Raw genomic sequence first — 17,632 nt, 5'->3', positions numbered from 1 at the left:
ACAGTAGTAGTCAGAACAGTATAATTGTATATGTATTATATAATATTTATTATAGGACAGTATCTATCTATCTATCTATCTATCTATCTATCTATCTATCTATCTATCTATCTATCTATCTATCTATCTATCTATCTATCTATCTATCTATCTATCTATCTATCTATCTATCTATCTATCTATCTATCTATCTATCTATCTATCTACTAGATCAGCATCATTGTTGTTCCTTTACAATCTTCATTGCGAACGTATTACAAATGACATAATTCAGTTTACATGTAGCCTGTTAAAATGATCAGCCCAGAGATTTAAGAGAATTTTTCCAGTTATGAAAGACATTTCTAGATCACACACGACCTAGATGAATATGAAATGTTAGGATTGCAAACATTTTCGTTTCTAGATTCATCACTATTTTGGCTGACCTCTTAATATGCCTGGTTACGATCTGAAACAACATTATTGTATATGTCTGGTAAAGGCTGTTACAGTCTTTTTTTCGACCAGTCGACTGTTGGAGATGATGCAACAACTACAACAGTATGAAACAACGCCACCCCAAATGTTGTTTTCATGCCAAACAGAACAAATAAACAAGTAGCATTAATGACAGGACAGCCGTTGTAAAAAGGATAGATTTATTTAGAATGTCACATATTAATTTGCAAAGAGTACTCTCTTGACAATGAACCGTCATTCAAAAGGCAGAAATCAATATTTAAACAGTACACACACTACACAGACACAATACTGACGTCGAGGAAATAAGGTACATTCAAGGAGTACAAAAAGACTGATCAAACTTTATTAAGGTTTCTCAGTTTCAGGTCAGAATCTAAAAGAAAAGGAGATTGTTTACCGACGAAAGGTTTTAGACCAAATGAGGTTTTATCTACAGCAAAGAAATTGGTAGTTCAGCCACTACAATTACATCTAGAGCAGTGCAAGCAGATCAGTTGGGTAAATTCAGTTGTTGTATCCATCAATGTCTTTGTTCCAATGAAACTCAGATTACTAGATTGTTTAAATTTTGTGTACATGGCTTTTTGTGGAAGTTGAGGAAATGATCTAGTTGAACTAGTCCTACTGAAGCAAGGTTGATACTATTATACATTTCTGCCTTTAAGTCAACATGAAACAGCATCATTTACTTAAGTTATACAGTACATCATTTATTTTAGAGAAACAGGATTTCCTAAAGAAATCAGCAGATTTTAATAATCAGAATATATTTTCACCGTAAAAAGTAGGTAATGAATTATGATTTCATGTTAACTTCAATGATTTGTTCTAGAATATAGACATTTGCATTGTTTCCTCTATAAAGAGGTTTGTTTCAACCATAAACCTGAAACAACTGACGAAAAACTGAAATAAATGCCCATCGTTTTTGTTGATTGCTATAGAAAACCGTAGATTCAGTCAACAGAAACATTCTTTGGAGACTCTCAGGACCTTTAGGAAAGATGATCAGCAGTTTAAATTACAGCTCAGGTTGTTTTTGCTACATAAAGTGCCTATGATTTTATTTTCCCTCGCCTGTGGGGTTGGTTTTTTTTATAGCAATATTGGCATTCCTTCGCCAGCCTAAAATGCAGATTTCAAGCGGCTCATGGCTCTTTTAAGAACACCCAAGCCCTCCATTCCCAACATATCTGAAAGGGATGGAAAGACAGAGGAATGGCACTTGTTGATGTCATCCCACACCTGACATGGGCTTGACGATATTCGTGCTGAAGAGTGACTCTGAGAGGGAAGGGTGGACAAGGGGAAGCCGGGACGCCCGGTCTGATGAAATTGGATTTTTCGGTTTCCTAGCCCTTTCTCTGGGACGGAGCCAGGGACGTGTCCTGGTGTGCTTGTCCGGTGAAGGCGGACCCACCTTGTCATGTTTCTAACTCAAGCCCAGCCAATGGAATGACAAACACTGTGATGTCATCGCCTGAGCCAAGTCTCTCATTGGGCAGACGCCACCCTCGCTCTTTGAGAACCCCACGCGAACGCATCAGAAGATCTTGTGCTGCTAGGGTGTATCTTTAAAAATATAAAGACAAGGATGGTGGAGATGACACACACTATACTGACATCTGCTGGTGAAACTACCAAAACGCATATTTAGCCAATCCACTACAACAGTGTTTATCAAGCCTGGTCTGCACATTTTAATGGTGTCCTGTTTAAAAAGAAATCAGGTTTTCACTGACAAGCCGATTATTTAAACCAGGCGTGTTATATAAGGGTCGCATCTAAAATGTGCTATAAATGAGGCATTCCTGGGCCAAGGAAAAACTGCTAAACGATTATTTTTTTTATTTATAATTTCAAAGTATCGTTTGTTCATTATTTATGATTAAAACAATCATATGTCTACCTCAAGGGGTCGTTGGGTTCACGACCAGACAGGAAAGTGGATACAGCATCCGCAACATCTCTGTCTGTCGTGACGTCCCACAGTCCATCACTGCCCATGACCAGGACATCATCAGACCCGTGTTTGAGCTCAGAGATGTTGTACACCTTTACCTAAATCAAACAGTAAAAGAAAAAGTTTAAAAAAGCTTACGTTCAGGTTTAAAGATGGTCTCAGAATTTTGGACTTTGGTGTACTGCAGTGCAAAGGTAAAGTGTATTTAATATATATTTATATATTATTTTGAAGCAAAATACAGCTCTGAAGAAATTTAAGAGACATCTGAAAAATATTTTTCACTTTTTTGGAAAATACTATTTATAATGAGTTAAAGTTGAATGATTATTTTTGTTTCATTCTGTGAACTACTTACAACATTTTCCTAAACTTAACAAAATGGTCAAACAACAACAGGCAAACAGATGCAATTATCTTCAGTATATTGTTGAAATTCAATAAACACTGGAATAGCTAAAGTTCATGATTTAATGTTTAATAAAAGCAAATTGAGGGTTTCTTAATTTTTCCCAGAGCTGTGTTTTTAATATTCTCTCTACCAGCTATCTTGTACTGAACAAAATATTGTATAGCAATAAAATAATAGGAATGGAAGTGTAGAAATGGCCTTGAATGTATTTTACCACACAAAATAAATATGCGCTTGGCTCACCTCTGGGCAGCAGGAGAGGAAGGGTTTTATATGAATGTTGGAGTTGTACACTTTCAGGTCATGATCCCCTAAACCACGAGTTACGCCAATAGTGGCCATGACTCTAGCCTGGAGAACACAGACACACACACACACACATGTATGTTTTATTATCTCCGTGATGTCAGTCCATAGGCGTAATGAGTTGTATACTGTACAAACTGTATATTTCATTCCCTACACCAAAACCTAAAGATCTTGGAAAATGTTTTGCGTTTTTAGATATTCAAAAAATCATCGTTCTGTACAATTTATAAGCTTTTGTGCCCGTAGGGACCTCAATTTTGGTCCTCACAGTGACACGGGTCCCCATGAGTTGGTGTGCATTCAGGTATAGGTCCCCACTAACATATAAAAAGTCCACACACACACACACGGATGACAGGTGTGCCTTTAGTGTAAATAGGTTCTCTCACATTCATCCAATCTTTATTAGACTAGACATTCAGCCCTGTAACCGGCACCGCATTGTGTTCTGGCAATTTTAGCTTGCTACACCTCACTGCTTCTACTTTGTAATAAATAGCATTGAGAATTGTGTGAAATGCAGGATGTCACACTTTCATTCGATTATGTGTTTGGCCTGTAACGAAAGTTGCGGTTATGATGCGTGACATAAATTTATTAACTTGCATGTAGACCTTTCAAAGTTATTTCATAGAAAAGAGCCAAATACCTTTTTCCCCTCGCCATAAATCAGAGGAAATTTCAAGTCGTCTTCCACAATCGTCTTATATGCCCTTAAATGAAAAAAGGCAATCGGTACAAAATACAATAAAATGAGACTTTGAAATAAAAGGAGTTCCAAGGTTTCTTAAATTTAATATTGCGTAGTTTAATAGAATATCAAGTGAAAATAATTCCTTTTAAATCAATTTTTGTTCCACATTTACCAGCCAGTCATCGTGTGGTCTCGGAACAGCATCTTTTTGCCGAGCTCCTTGTGTTGGATGCGTCTGGGGAACTCGATATGCGTAAACTCATTCCCAAGCAACTCGGGTTGGAGAAATCCCTAAAGATGTCAGTCGTCAGCACAAAAGCGTTAGAGATATCAGGTGATTGAAGATCTATAATAATTGTAGACCAGTCTGCAGGATAATGCACTGATGACATTTTTAGAAGGAGGAAGGAAATGATTTTGGGACAATAACAGCAATGGATCAGAGTCAGTCTGTATGGAATAAAGCTGCGTTGAACTCACCAGGTACTGTAGCCGTTGTCTTTCACTTTCAGGTGTGAACTCATTGGACATGGGAATGACCTCATTGTTATGAACAATTATGGCTCTGTGGGAAAAGAGTGTTTTTAACGCGTTTGCATTACTGCTTTAAAAGGTCAGGGCCTAAATGTGTGTGGTTTGCTTGAACAGTATAATTTGTTTCTCATTCATGGGTAAAATCCTTAAGATGATCCTCATGAGTAATGGTTACTGTTGTCGTAGTGATTATGTGATTTCAATGCGTCTTTATGCTATAATAACTGTAATTAGAAGATAATATTACTTCTTTAGAGACATACCGTAACTGCACCTGGTACTCTATAGTCACTTCTAGCAGTAACAATGTACTTCTGCCAACATTTTCCAGAAAATTCACAATTAATTGAAAAAAAATAATGACTTTCTCACTCAGGCTTTTTTTCTTGTTTTACAGTAAAAATGTTTAAAAATTCTTGAATCAAGATGCATTTTATTGATAAGCAAAATAAACTCAGAAAATAAGTTCTTTATTTTTGTCAAAAAGTATAAAGTTTCTGTGAATTTGGGGTAAAAAAATAGTCTTGAATTAATGTTTACCTTTTTCTAAGTCACTCAATTCAAGATTATTTTTTTACCCCATTGGCAGATTTTTTTGCTTGCTTTAAGCACAAATTCACCGAAATATTATATTTTTTGACTAAATTCACGACCTATTTTCTTAAGCATCTTGATTCATATTTTTTTGTTTCAAAACAAGACAAAGATACTAAGTAAGAGAGTCATTTTTGCAGTGAATAAACCTAAAGAGAGACCTAAACCATATGCAAATGTTACAGTATGTGAAAGTTAGATATTAATTAAATAACCATCAAAGCACATTAAAATATCAATTTTTTTTATTAACAATTATAATGTGCCGGAAGAAAGAGTTATTGCTCATTAGTTGCTCTTTCATAGCTAAGAAGATTTGATGGAGTTCCCCAGTGTGCTTAATTTATATCAACTTTATTATATTATTTTGAAGAAATAAAAACAAAAACATGAAAGGTGTAAAAGTAGCTGATGTAGACAGTAGAGATAATATAATCTGGATTTGGCCAAATTTGAAGAGATCTTTAATAATGTTGATATTTGGTTGCAGACGTGACAAATCTGAGCTCAGCTTGTGACATTGTTAACATATCTTCTGACTTCTTTTTCTCAAAATATCTGAGATGCAAGCGTTTTAATTTGCTCTCCATTTAATCTCATTGATGACAAGAAGTAATTGAAATATTTTCATCTTTGATTTTTTTGGTAGGATTGTAAATATAACATGTATATTATCCCACCTGCTGTCTCCTGCATTTGCTACGTAGAGTTTCCCCAACAGGTGAATTGCAATCAAAGCACAACAGCCACCAGAGATGCTGTAAGACTCTTTCTCCTTCTCTAAAAGATCATCCTGCAAATGTGAAATACGATAAGATTAAAATGAAGTGTCACCAGTTGAATTAAGTCTACAATAAAGTTCTCACCATCTGTCTGAAAGCAGTCTCTATTATTCCCATCACCAGACTCTCCACACTGATGTCCTTCTCCATGTGGAACCGGGGTTCATCCAGTGGTCCGTCTTGTTCTTCTCCGTCCAGGCAGGCCCCTTTCTTTGCCTCCGCCTGAAAGGGGCTTCCGTTCTTGGCCAGGCAGATTGGCGGCGGACTGTTCTGGTTTTCAAGGATGTGGGCCACATCGCAAAGTCGATCCCGGATACTGCGATGGAGAAGTTTGGAGGCCGCGAGGGCTGCGCCGGAGCCGGCGTGTCCATCGAAAACCCCCCAGAAGTGGATGGGAATGCCTGTGGTGTCCTGAAGGGGAAGAATGAAAGTTAATTTGGGTTGAATTTCTAAAGGGAATTCCAAAAATGGCATTTTCAAGCTGCTTCTATGACTCCCACCAGACTGGAAGTCATCCCCCATGCGCAATCCATTGATCCAGATGTAAACATGCTGAACTTCTCCAAAATAAGGTAAACTGCGAGATTTACATTCATGCATTTAATTCATTTTGGAAGCAATGCTCTAGCAGCTGATATTCAGGAACACTGACATGTGAAATAAACATTTAAGGCCTTTTTAAGACCACTGGGGGGCATCTGGTCTCTTTATGTGGTTTTGTACGTGGGCCGAATAAATACTGAACCTGACTTTAACCTTTGATAAGATTAACTCCTAAGGATTAGGAGCTCACCGTTGTGTAAGAGTCACAAAGGACGTCCTGTGACAATAACAAACATTTGTGTTTAAATCTCTGATGGTCATCTCTCTATATGTAATACATATTTCTCCTTTTCACATAGACACTTGTTAACATACAAGAGGAAATCGGCAGATGTAAGTATGATGTTATTGACTTAGAAGAGCTGTGAAAGGGTTTAAGGTGGGGGATGGCCATCACACGATGTAAGCTGGAGGACAGGGGAAAAGTCACTGTCCTCTCTTGAGTTAATGCACAAGTCATTTCTGTCTGTTTGAACAAGCGACTGACCCAAAAGAGAGTTTAATATTTGTATTTATTTAATGTCCAGCGCATTTATGACAGACTTTTGTTGAAGTCTACTGCTTGTTTTTTATTTTTTTGCAAAAGATATTGTACACTGCTCACACTACACAATATGATAGTATCGCAATATTTAAAATTTTTAAAGATTTATGGTAAATGTTAATTTAGTAACAATTATTGAAATAAAAAATGAATTCTGTGTTTTCAAAGGTTTTTGTTTCATGTGAAAAAGCAAAATACATATTTTGTATTTCAACCATTCTGCACTACATGCACAATATTTACGGCAAAAAAAAGATTCAAATAACAGATTCATTTTTTGTTAGGGAGATTTTAAGTTGTTGTTGTAAAGTACATGCATGTTAAAGAAAATTCGGTTTAATTTAACATTTTGTACGTAAATTATTAAAAAATCATAAAATTGCATGATCTGTCACTGAAAAATAAAACAGAATTTTAACACATGGAATAAGAAATGCATAACCTAGAGAACATAAGGCTGTAAAATCACATAATTAAACTAAAAATGTCTTTAAACCCTTCTTTAACCGCACACATAGATTTGTGGGATTTTATAGCTAATGACAGATGCATCTTTTGTGCTTAAAATCTCATCAGATGTGGGCATCTCTGTTAAAAGGATACAGTTAATGTAATGCTCTCTGAGATATTGGAATCAGTCCAACTTGAATAGCTTTGGGTTGTGTTTTATTTTGGGTTTAAAGGAAAGGGATGAATGTGTCAGGGCTAAGGGTTATGGAGGTCAGAGGACCTATTCGGAGAAACAAATCTTGCTTTGAAGTTCATCATCCCAAACATTGAGGTAAAAACACTGCCTTAATCACACTTTTACAATGACACAAAAGAAACATTCAAAAGTTTGACCTAAACATGCTCTCCGAGAGACAGAGACCTTTTAAAAGTAAGTTTGTTCAGGTCAGAACTTAATTTATATTAAGTGATTTTGTGACCTTTTTGGAAGTTCTATTAAGCCACAGAATTTGCTGTTGATCACTGTTGTACGGTGACATTTCTGAAAACCGCAAGCAGTTACATTCGAAGACAACTTCTCTATTACTGTTATGCTGGAAAAAATGGCCAATGTTGACTGATTGTGGTTGAAAGTAACTGTAACTTTCATTAAAGATTTCAAATGACACCTATTCTGAGTGTGGCTGGATATCTGATAATCAATCAATCTCTTATTAATGAAAGATATGAACTTATGAGGTAGAAAGGTTTTAAATTCAAATTGACGTCCGAGTCAAACTCAGTTGCCCTCTCTCAACAAACTAAATCTTTCATAATCTTACCTTTCGCCCAGTGCAACGGGTCCACAACAATTCTATTAAACAGGAGATTATAGGATATTTTTCACCACATGGCCAGGTTAGCTATGAGAACTCATGATGAAAGATTCTGCTAAAGATTTAAGATAGGAATTTTACAAAACAATGAGTGTGACTAATTCACAAGCAATGTGAACCACTTCATTAACTATAGTACTGGTTGCTGAGCGAATCATCATTATCAATTTACATTACTGTGGCTTATACTTAAAGATTTTTCAAAGTCATGTTTTGGTGTATAGCTATAAAAATATATACATACATTAAGTGTTTGTTTCTATGGGCCACTATATATGCAAGTCGTCCACCATATTGGAAAAGTCAAATCTGTTTAAATTGGCTTTGATTTGAGATTTTTTGTTTTTATTTTTATTTTAGTTCATTAGCAATTTATTATTTATTTTTATTTTTAAGGCCATAAAAAGAGTAAGAGTATGTTTTAAGAGTATGCGTCGAAGTCCTCTCGTGAACGTACACCATAGACTGACAAGACAGAGGATAATCTTTTAAAATAAAATAAAATTAAATAAAATTAAATAAAATTTTATTTTATTTTATTTTTATTTTGTTTTATTTTAAAAGATTATCCTGTGTCTTGTCAGTCTATGGTGTACGTTCACGAGAGGACTTCGACGCATACTCTTAAAACACTTTGAACGTCATGTGGGTGAGTAAAAAATAACACAATTTTGATTTTGAGATGAACTTTCCCTTTACGGGAAGGTTGACTGTGCATGTACCCATGCACGAACATCAGATGTTACGTGTCAGGGTATAAAACCAAACATTATAGATGGTATCAGCAGCAACATAAACAAATAAAACTTCCATTAGACCTCCGTAAAGGATCAGTGACAGTTGAGTAGTTTTAATAAAATAAATATGCTATAAAATATTTATATAAATTATTATTAATATTAATTAAATTAAAAACAAATATTTATATTAAGCAAGTAATATAGTCCAAACCGATAACCAAACACAGACCGAAACTTTGGGCAAGGGCATCCGATGAAATCGTTTATAATCGCTAAACTAACACAATACCACAAGACAAAAGTGTTAGCTAACACAATTTAAAGTAACTATTGAGTTAATATGTATAAAAAACACAAAGCAGCAGTTGAATGTGTCATACATATCTTAGCATCCAGCATCTTTTGTGCTACGGACCTTCGGTAAAAGATACAAGGCAACTTTAAGTTCAAAGTCTCATTTCCCATCATTTGTTAATATATGACAAATAGCGACTAGTGCCATTTTATTTAACATGTCTTTTTGTTTACAAGGGACAAATTAAGTCATGCAGTTTCCAAACGACATGATGGCAAATAAAAGATGGATTTTCATATTCTATCAACCCTCCTGTGTATCCCATCATGCTCTTTGCAGGATGTTGTGTCAGTGATGCTGCCGTGTGTTTACTTACCCCACTGTCCTCCAGCACCATAGAACAGCGCTGCTGTTTACTGCTCAACTTTTTCACATAGAGCAGCTCACAGGAGGCCTGGTCCTCATTCAGCATGCTCTTTCCAGCATTTATCACCCTAAGAGAGAGAAACAGAGAGAGACCTTATGAGCTTCATTGTATAATATTTTTGTTTGGAACCTCTAATAAATGTATTCTTTACGGAGTCCTATTCAAACAGTCTCAATAAAATAAAATAAATAAAACAAAAAAGGTCAAAGATTGCTTTACAGCAGAAGATATACTGTATACCCGCAAGTTATAGAAAACAGAGTATCCTTGAATGCATGTAATCTGACCTGGTATTAGCTAACAAACCTGATCCATATATGAAAGCATGCAGTGAGAGATTAATGGATTTAATGCTCCGGTGCTAAAGAGCAGATGATGGCAGAGGTTGTATAGTCGGTGCTATTCTGCAGTTTCCCTTAGAGTAGCCTCAAACTGTGCTTTAATATTTCAATTTATTTATATATTTGATTTACTCTGGTACCAGCATGCACTAATTTATAGCGTATATAAAAACAGCCAATCAGAGTAATGGGAAAAGTCAGATACACGTTCATATGCTGAACATCAGCCGGAGAAAACCTATTACACCGCAGAATATCATTTGTGGTTTGATGGGAGATTAACATGAGAACAAACACAAAGCCATTATTTCCCGAATCTGGATTATTTAAAGCCCTTCTCTTTCTAATCTGCAGCAGTAAAACGCATGAAGGCCACATTGATGACCTGTCAGGTCTGATGAGATGAATCAGAAGGGGTTTCTCTTCCGTACTTTGTGTTTTCCTTATAGTTCTTTCACTTCACCATTTGGTTATTTAAATATAATGATATTGGTAACACTTTATTAAAAGGTTGTATATAAAGACCTAACGTTATGAAGGGTTATGTTTTTATGACTATTTCTATCTACATCTTTCAGCAAAGAAGAGAAAACATGATGACATCTAAATCCTGGGTCAAAAGGGAGCGGGTGGAGTGAACCGTTGGTTGCAATTCACAACGTAACCACTAGATGCCGTTACAATCTCCACATTCCCCCTTTAACAGTAGTTAATGTTTTACTAGGTAACATGTACTAACAATGAACAGTACTTCTACAGCATTTATTGATCTTAGTTTGTGTTCATTTCAACATTTAATGAAACATTTTTAAATCAAAAGTTGGTTCATTTAAATTGTATTGCTATTGATATTAACTAAGATTAGAATTAATGCAGAGTAAATATAAAGTTCATTGTTAGTTCGTGTTAGCTTATGTATTTACTAATGTTAACAAATACAACTTTATTGTAAAATATTATGATATTTAACATAAAACAGATCTTCAAACTAGATATTCAATATTTAATATAGCAGGTTGATTCTAGGTTGTTTAGGCTATATCTTGTGCGATTCAGATGACAAAGCCCAACTTGCTTGCTTTTCAAAAGAGGAAGCGTCCCCTTATAGCTAGTTCCTATATCTGATGTCACAAGTAGTTTCTTTGCAACCAAGTCTATTTCTTCCTCATTAGGTTTAAACACTTTTTAATGAAAAACGAAAGTAACACGGAAAGAAATGAAACAAAGGATTTTTTCTGCTTACATTGTCACAAGCAGGGTAACCACTGTTCATGCATTTAAACTAAAGTTACACAGTCTGAGTCAATTCGCAATACACCCACGTGTGCAAGCCACTACAACCTTTACCAGAAAGATTAACAACACAACTAGCAATCAATAAACATCTAACGGGGGAAAGAAGCAGGAAGTCAGGACTAGACTGTCCACTACAAATGAAAGCAGTATCACGTTTCAGGTCATTGATCAGACACTCAAAGAAGCGCAGTTATCGTCTCAGTAATGCATGCAGGGTTAGCCAGACTTGATAGGTATGGATGACGCTTTCATGTTAAGAATTGCAATGCCTATTTTAGTACAGTTTGAACTAAACTGAACTACATTTAAAAGGCCAGTGTGTCTTTTTTGGTTTATCTAGTGACAGAAATGCAATATAATATACATAACTATGTGTTCAGAGGTTTATAAAGATCTTACATAATGAAGCCTTATGTTTCTAATACCTTCGAATGAGCTATTTCTATCTACATACACCGCGGGTCCCCTTGAATGGAATTCGCCATGTTGTTTCAAGAAGGACAGTTTGTGAATATGTTATCTCCTTCAGCAAAGAAGCGAAAACGCGACTAAATCTTTGTCCTGTGAGAGCTGCCATGGTGCTTCGAAAGAGAGGTGGAGTGAACCGTTGGTTGCAAATCGCAACCACACCACTAGATGCCACTAAAATCTCCCCATTGCTCCTTTAACATAATTTCCTCATGAAATGTATAGCTTGTATGCACTGTAAGTGGCTTTGAATATGAGCATCTGCCAAATTTAAAATAAATATAACATTAACTGAAATGGGCTGATGTTGCTTTATTCTGTTACGAGATCGGGGTTAAGGTTGCGATTTGAACCGACAAGACCTTTTTAAAGCCTCTTGTGGAACAAAAATTTGAGCACCGTGTTCTAGACATGTTTATCTCAAGTGTGAATTTGTAAGATGTGCATTGAGGTTACAAAATCTGTTCTTGAGGCCCTAACAGGAAATAACTTCAAAAATCAAATATCCGTCCTCGAACAATAAATGTTCAAAAATGGATTATTAACATCCAACCCCATCCATTACTTTTGAAACGAGATTTGATGCCATGCATTGTGTTAATGTTTGTCGTTCCATCTCGGCAGGACAGGTTTAATATGCTTGAAAAACCTGATGAGCAATTCTGCACATTCTGCACTTCCACCCACTGTGCTTAAGAATAGAGAAGTGATGGGTTTCTTTTTATGGCACTGATTTAGTCAGTTGCTTGTATAATCGAAAATGGCTGCTATGATGGATTGTGCGTGCCGTAGATGTAATGAAAGAAACAGTAGGCATTGTGCGTATCCTCTCCAAGCGTTATCTTATCTGAGGAATCGTGTGTGCAGTGCGTCCTACATGCGGGATATAATTCACGTGTCATTGCAGTTGCTGACAGGAGTTCATCTGTTGTGTTGTGGAACTTGCTGCAACTATCTGACTTTGCCATTTTGGCAGCGCCATGCTCATAAAAAACCAATCACATCGAGTCACAGGCGATGACTCAGCTATATGTTATAGTGGATGTGTATGTGTGTGTTTAATGGGGTTGAGCGATCGATGTACAGTGCTGTCATAAATCTACAGCCCAAAGTCTGTCATAGTTTTGAGGGTTAAGGATGGGTTTGGTTGTGAATACAATGCTGTGTCGTTTTTACTATGTAATCTCTACCTATAAAACTATATTGAACAGCATTGTCTGTTTTCAGCCATAGTATTCCAGTGCCATTTAAATACTGTATGAAATATCCAAATTTTATTTTTTATAGGCACTCACTGTTGAGAATGGATTTGGAGGAGAAAGTCAAGGTCACCGTTGAGCATTTCAACATACCCCGATGGTAACACATTTTAAATTATCTTATTATTACGTTTTTTATTGGGTATTAAAGCTGCCTTATTATTATAACTTTAACCGGTTCACCTGAAATTTTTCGGGGTGAACTATTCCTCTAAGTTGGCAAAGCCCTTGGTTTAAGTGATAGTTTACCCAAAAATAAGGATTCCGTCCTCGTTTATTTACCCTCCTGTCATTCAAACCCTGACTCTGACTCTTCTAGGGAACACAAAAGAAGATATTACAGGAGTTTTCCTGGCTCAAAATGAGAAGGAGATGGTGCCATCCTGATCTTGTACACACACACATAGGCTTACCGTACCGTAAGTGGCTTGGGTTACAATTAGATAAAAATGACACTTATAGAAATCTTGCATTCTCTGTGGTTCACTTGAACCACAAGTTGATTGATTCAATGATCTCTTATATTCACTAGTGACTGAAAAGTTCAATAGTTCACATGAATCGGTTTAAATGAGTCATTCCTATGTGAGTCGTTCTGAACGCAATGTGCGTTCATACTGGCGAACTCTTTGTGTACATTATACGCTGATTCAACGATCCAACTGCACAGCTACAGAAATTAGAATGATGTACGTCATGTTAATTTAAGAAAATTAAGAAATTAAACGTACTTTGATGCAAAACAAACAGGCGTGAAATACAGGCTGGCTCTTGTTCTGCAACTTCAGTTACAAACTACAGTCTGTTAAATACACGCAGCATTTCTTGTGAAGACTCGCTACATAATTTGGGCGAGAGCCTGAGGCGGCACGACATTTGACGGAGGCGGCGCTTCCAATTTCTCTATGCAGGAAAACCCCTGTAAGGGTTTTGTGTCTAATACAATGGAATTCAATGGGATCCAATGTTGTTTGGTTTCCAAAATTCCAAAAAAAGCTTTTGGTTTGTATTCTGCAGAATAGAGAACATCATGCAGGTTTGGACTGACATGATGAAAACGCAAACTTATTACACTGATGTCCATTATTAAGAACCATATCAACAGCCTTATCTAGCAGCTTGTATATGTGTACTGTTGTTAAAGCAGACCGTTACAAGCTCTGTTTAACTTGACGCTCAGTTTGAAACGTTGCCCGAGGTTCTCGTCCTATGGTATAGTTAATAATAGCTGAAATAACCAAAGGCTAACTGGGCTAATTTCAGTATCGCTCAGGGCCGGTTCTCTCTAACTCTCTCTTCCTCAAACTCTACGAAAGCACACACAAACAAAAACACACACAGTGACAGCTGGGCTCAGAAAAGGCTTCTGCGCGATCTCCGAAACACAAGCAGACCTATCCAAAACCGTAATATTTATTCATCTGAGGGTGTGACTTTAAATCCTGTTTGTTGTTTAGATTTCAGGCAACGGGTATGGCCTTGATCTCAACAGACCATGTCTGATGAAAGCTAGGAGGAACCCAACACAGTGGTGGAAATAATATTTGCCGAGTGCACTTGAGAGTTTGCTTCAACCTTAAGAAACTGTACACGCTCAGATTTTTCCTTCGACTTCAAACAAGGTGAATTTTTGCGTTCAAAACAGCTAAATAAAGAGCAAAGAAACGTGAAAGCTAAAATCATGATGTGAGTTTTTATAAACTTTACCTTTTTAACATTGGATTTAGTAGTCTGATACACAAGTCTATATCAAAAATGGGTCATTAATGTCAAACGCTTAAGCTAATTCATTTTTTAGACAATATCACTAAATAGTAGACCATCGTATAGTAGTGGCCAAAAGTGCTGGGAGAATGGACGTCTTTGCTCTTCACGCAAACATATTAATAAGACGTACCTGTATGCATGTTGCATAGGTGTGCTTGCCGTGTAAACAGCATTGAGAAGAATTTATTAGGCATGGCAAAAAGAAAGTCACCTGAGAATAACTTACTGAGTCAACACATTAATTTGCATATTAGAAGTGTTTTCTATATTTTGTATTGTGATCTTAATATTTTGGTGATTTACTTGAACCTGTATGGTCAATAAAAGAAAATATGGTGCAAATATTACTTTCAGCCACTACTGTATATTCCAAAGCAACGTGTGCTTAGTCGCCCATGGGTGCGAGATACCCAGAGAACCCACTGAAGCTCAGATATTTCGTTCCAACACATCTTTTACCAAAACTTTCCAGGTATTTCTATGACTATGCGGACTCTGTCAAACTGTATCTTCTCTAGAGTGGACATGAAGAGGACATGCGTGATGCCTGTGATAAATATCACTATTCTATGGTAAAGTTGCATTCATTGGTTGCATTGATTTACATTTAAAATCGGCGAACCATGGTGACCCCTCATTAGTAGAGGGATAGTTCACCTAAAAATGAAAATTCTGTCAAAGTTTATTCACCTTCAAGATGTTTCAAATCTGTATAAATGTCTTCGTTCTGACGATCACGGAGAACGATATTCGTAAGAATGCTTATAACAAAACAGATCTTTCCCAAAAAATACAATGGCAGTGAAAAATGTCTTCTTATGTGTTCAACAGAACAAAAAATTATAAAGTAATTCTTCCTCGATGGGTGTCAAGATCAGTTTGGTTGTAAACATTCTTCCAAAAATCTTTCTCTGTGTTCATCAGAACAAAGACATTTATTCAGATTATACAGGTGAGTAAAGGATGACATAATCTTCATTTTTTGGGTGAACTATCCCTTTAACCATAGTTTAACGATGATATGCGTAGAAAGATTGTGGTGATACAAATAGTAATCAATCCACCCAAACCACATTTGCTACGTTACCGCAATAAAACCGTGGTAAACATAGGCGTGTAACCTGACGCATGTTAATGCTGTTGTGGCGCATTTCATATCGCATTCCTGCTGACTGATGATGATGATGAGGATGGCCCGGTTGCCTTTGGCTGCGTGATTTGCAACCTTCCTCTCCAATGACGTCATTCCGTGGCATCATCTGCAATGATCGATTGCGCGCATCTTAAAAACGCGCATATCGAAAAGGCAACTCACTCAGCGTATCCCGTCCGCCACGGCAGCCTGCTGTCCCGCTTCAGCGTGATCACCGGTCTGGACGCGTGCTCGGTGGAGTACTGCAGCTGCTCCGGCGTCAGGTCCAGAAACTCGGGTCTGCCGTAGGGGAAGCGCGGCGGCAGCGAGTCCGTACCGCCGTTCTGCGCGGCTCCGTGCTGCGGATGCTGGTGATGGTGGCCGTGCGGTATGATTCCGCCTACCAGCGAGGACATGGCGTTTTTAACTTTGCTTATCATCGCGACAGAGAATGCGACATCGACGTACAGCTTAACGTTGCGACTCTATGAAACGCGCAAAAGCAGGAAGCGATCGCGCTGACCCCATGTGACGCGTGTTTTCCTCATCGAAGAAATCCTGTGTATCATCACCCGAGAGGCTTTAGAGAGGTTGAGCCGCTCATCCGCCTATAGATGCGCGCTCTCTCTCTCTCTCTCTCTCTCTCTCTCTCTCTCTCTCTCGTGTGTGTGCTGTATAGCACTCTCATCCGACCAGCTGGTGTACGTACACTATAGAGGGAGGGCGGTTTTGTGATACCGCGGTAAAGTTTGGCGTGCCGTTGTCATTCGGTTTCGTGCCAATTATATCGTTTATGTTTTGAACCCAAACTAACGCAGATTGACATACATACATGTATGACCTTTACGTTGCACAAGGCTTAATTTCTCGTTAATTAACCATACAAATTAATGAAACAATTTACCAACATGACATCATGCCACAGAACCAGCAATAAAATGTTCAGGAAAACACCCCTGCTATTGCACAAGGGTCCGTTTTTGCAATTGGCATTTTATGTATTGTACATTCATTTTACAACTTTTAATTTATGCAATTATATTAATCCATTAAAAGACAACATCAGTTGAGATAAAGGCATCAAACCAACTGTAAAATATTTAGAATATTATTCGCTATAATGCACAAGGCTTGTTTTTCTGATAATTAATCTAATATTTTTATTACAGTACTGAAATCTTATTTTAACACACTGTACCTGCATAAATCAATTAAACTCTGACACCGTTTCAGATAAACATATCAACCCAACTTTAAACAGGGGACCGTTTTAATAAGAAGGTTCATCCAACTCTTGAACTCTGAGTTGATTTACTTTGAGATGAGTTTTTGGATAAATTTACATGGTTAATTGTTATATATATATATATTTCTGGAAAATAAGCCTTTTGCACCGTAAAGGGCATATGTCTATCTGAGTTAGTTTTGGCTCAAAACATAACAGGCGCAGAGTTTAATTGGTAGGAAACCGAATGTCTAATGAATGTCAAACTAACTTTACCGCGGTAATTGAGAATGGATGCGGTGACTGCTGCAATACTCGCCGAATCAGCCAAATAAAACATCTACAAGAACCGCTGTAGTTTACAACATATAGGCTTAAAATGTAAACTGTTCCTCATTTGACTTTTAAGTGTTCTGTGGTTGCAACAGTCGTAAACTTGAAGTGGACACCTAGTTTA

At 37.0% G+C, this 17,632-nt stretch overlaps 1 protein-coding gene across 1 annotated transcript; it reads right to left on the bottom strand.

Annotated features, from left to right (window-relative positions):
- Nucleotides 1-624: 624 nt before the first annotated feature.
- Nucleotides 625-16,573, bottom strand: ppm1j (protein phosphatase, Mg2+/Mn2+ dependent, 1J). The gene is made up of 10 exons (XM_056750762.1): nucleotides 16,134-16,573; nucleotides 9,637-9,754; nucleotides 5,838-6,164; nucleotides 5,652-5,764; nucleotides 4,324-4,408; nucleotides 4,016-4,134; nucleotides 3,799-3,862; nucleotides 3,084-3,191; nucleotides 2,375-2,526; nucleotides 625-2,037 (listed from the first exon to the last, which is right to left on the bottom strand). The coding sequence occupies exons 1-10, from the start codon at nucleotides 16,388-16,390 to the stop codon at nucleotides 1,890-1,892; spliced, it is 1,491 nt and encodes a 496-aa protein (XP_056606740.1). The 5' UTR covers nucleotides 16,391-16,573; the 3' UTR covers nucleotides 625-1,889.
- Between the last annotated feature and the right edge of the window lie 1,059 nt (nucleotides 16,574-17,632).

Source organism: Triplophysa dalaica, chromosome 6 (assembly GCF_015846415.1).
Source record: "Triplophysa dalaica isolate WHDGS20190420 chromosome 6, ASM1584641v1, whole genome shotgun sequence".
NCBI lineage: Eukaryota > Metazoa > Chordata > Actinopteri > Cypriniformes > Nemacheilidae > Triplophysa > Triplophysa dalaica.
This window is presented reverse-complemented; position numbering and strand designations above follow the sequence as displayed.

Excerpts from the sequence above, each read along its gene's own strand:
- ppm1j (XM_056750762.1), bottom strand. The coding sequence starts at position 16,390 with ATGATAAGCAAAGTTAAAAACGCCATGTCCTCGCTGGTAGGCGGAATC. Across the intron at positions 6,165-9,636 it reads TGGTGCTGGAGGACAGTGGG|GACACCACAGGCATTCCCAT; the intron begins GTAAGTAAACAC and ends CTTCCCCTTCAG. Across the intron at positions 3,863-4,015 it reads GACCACACGATGACTGGCTG|GGCATATAAGACGATTGTGG; the intron begins GTAAATGTGGAA and ends TTTTCATTTAAG.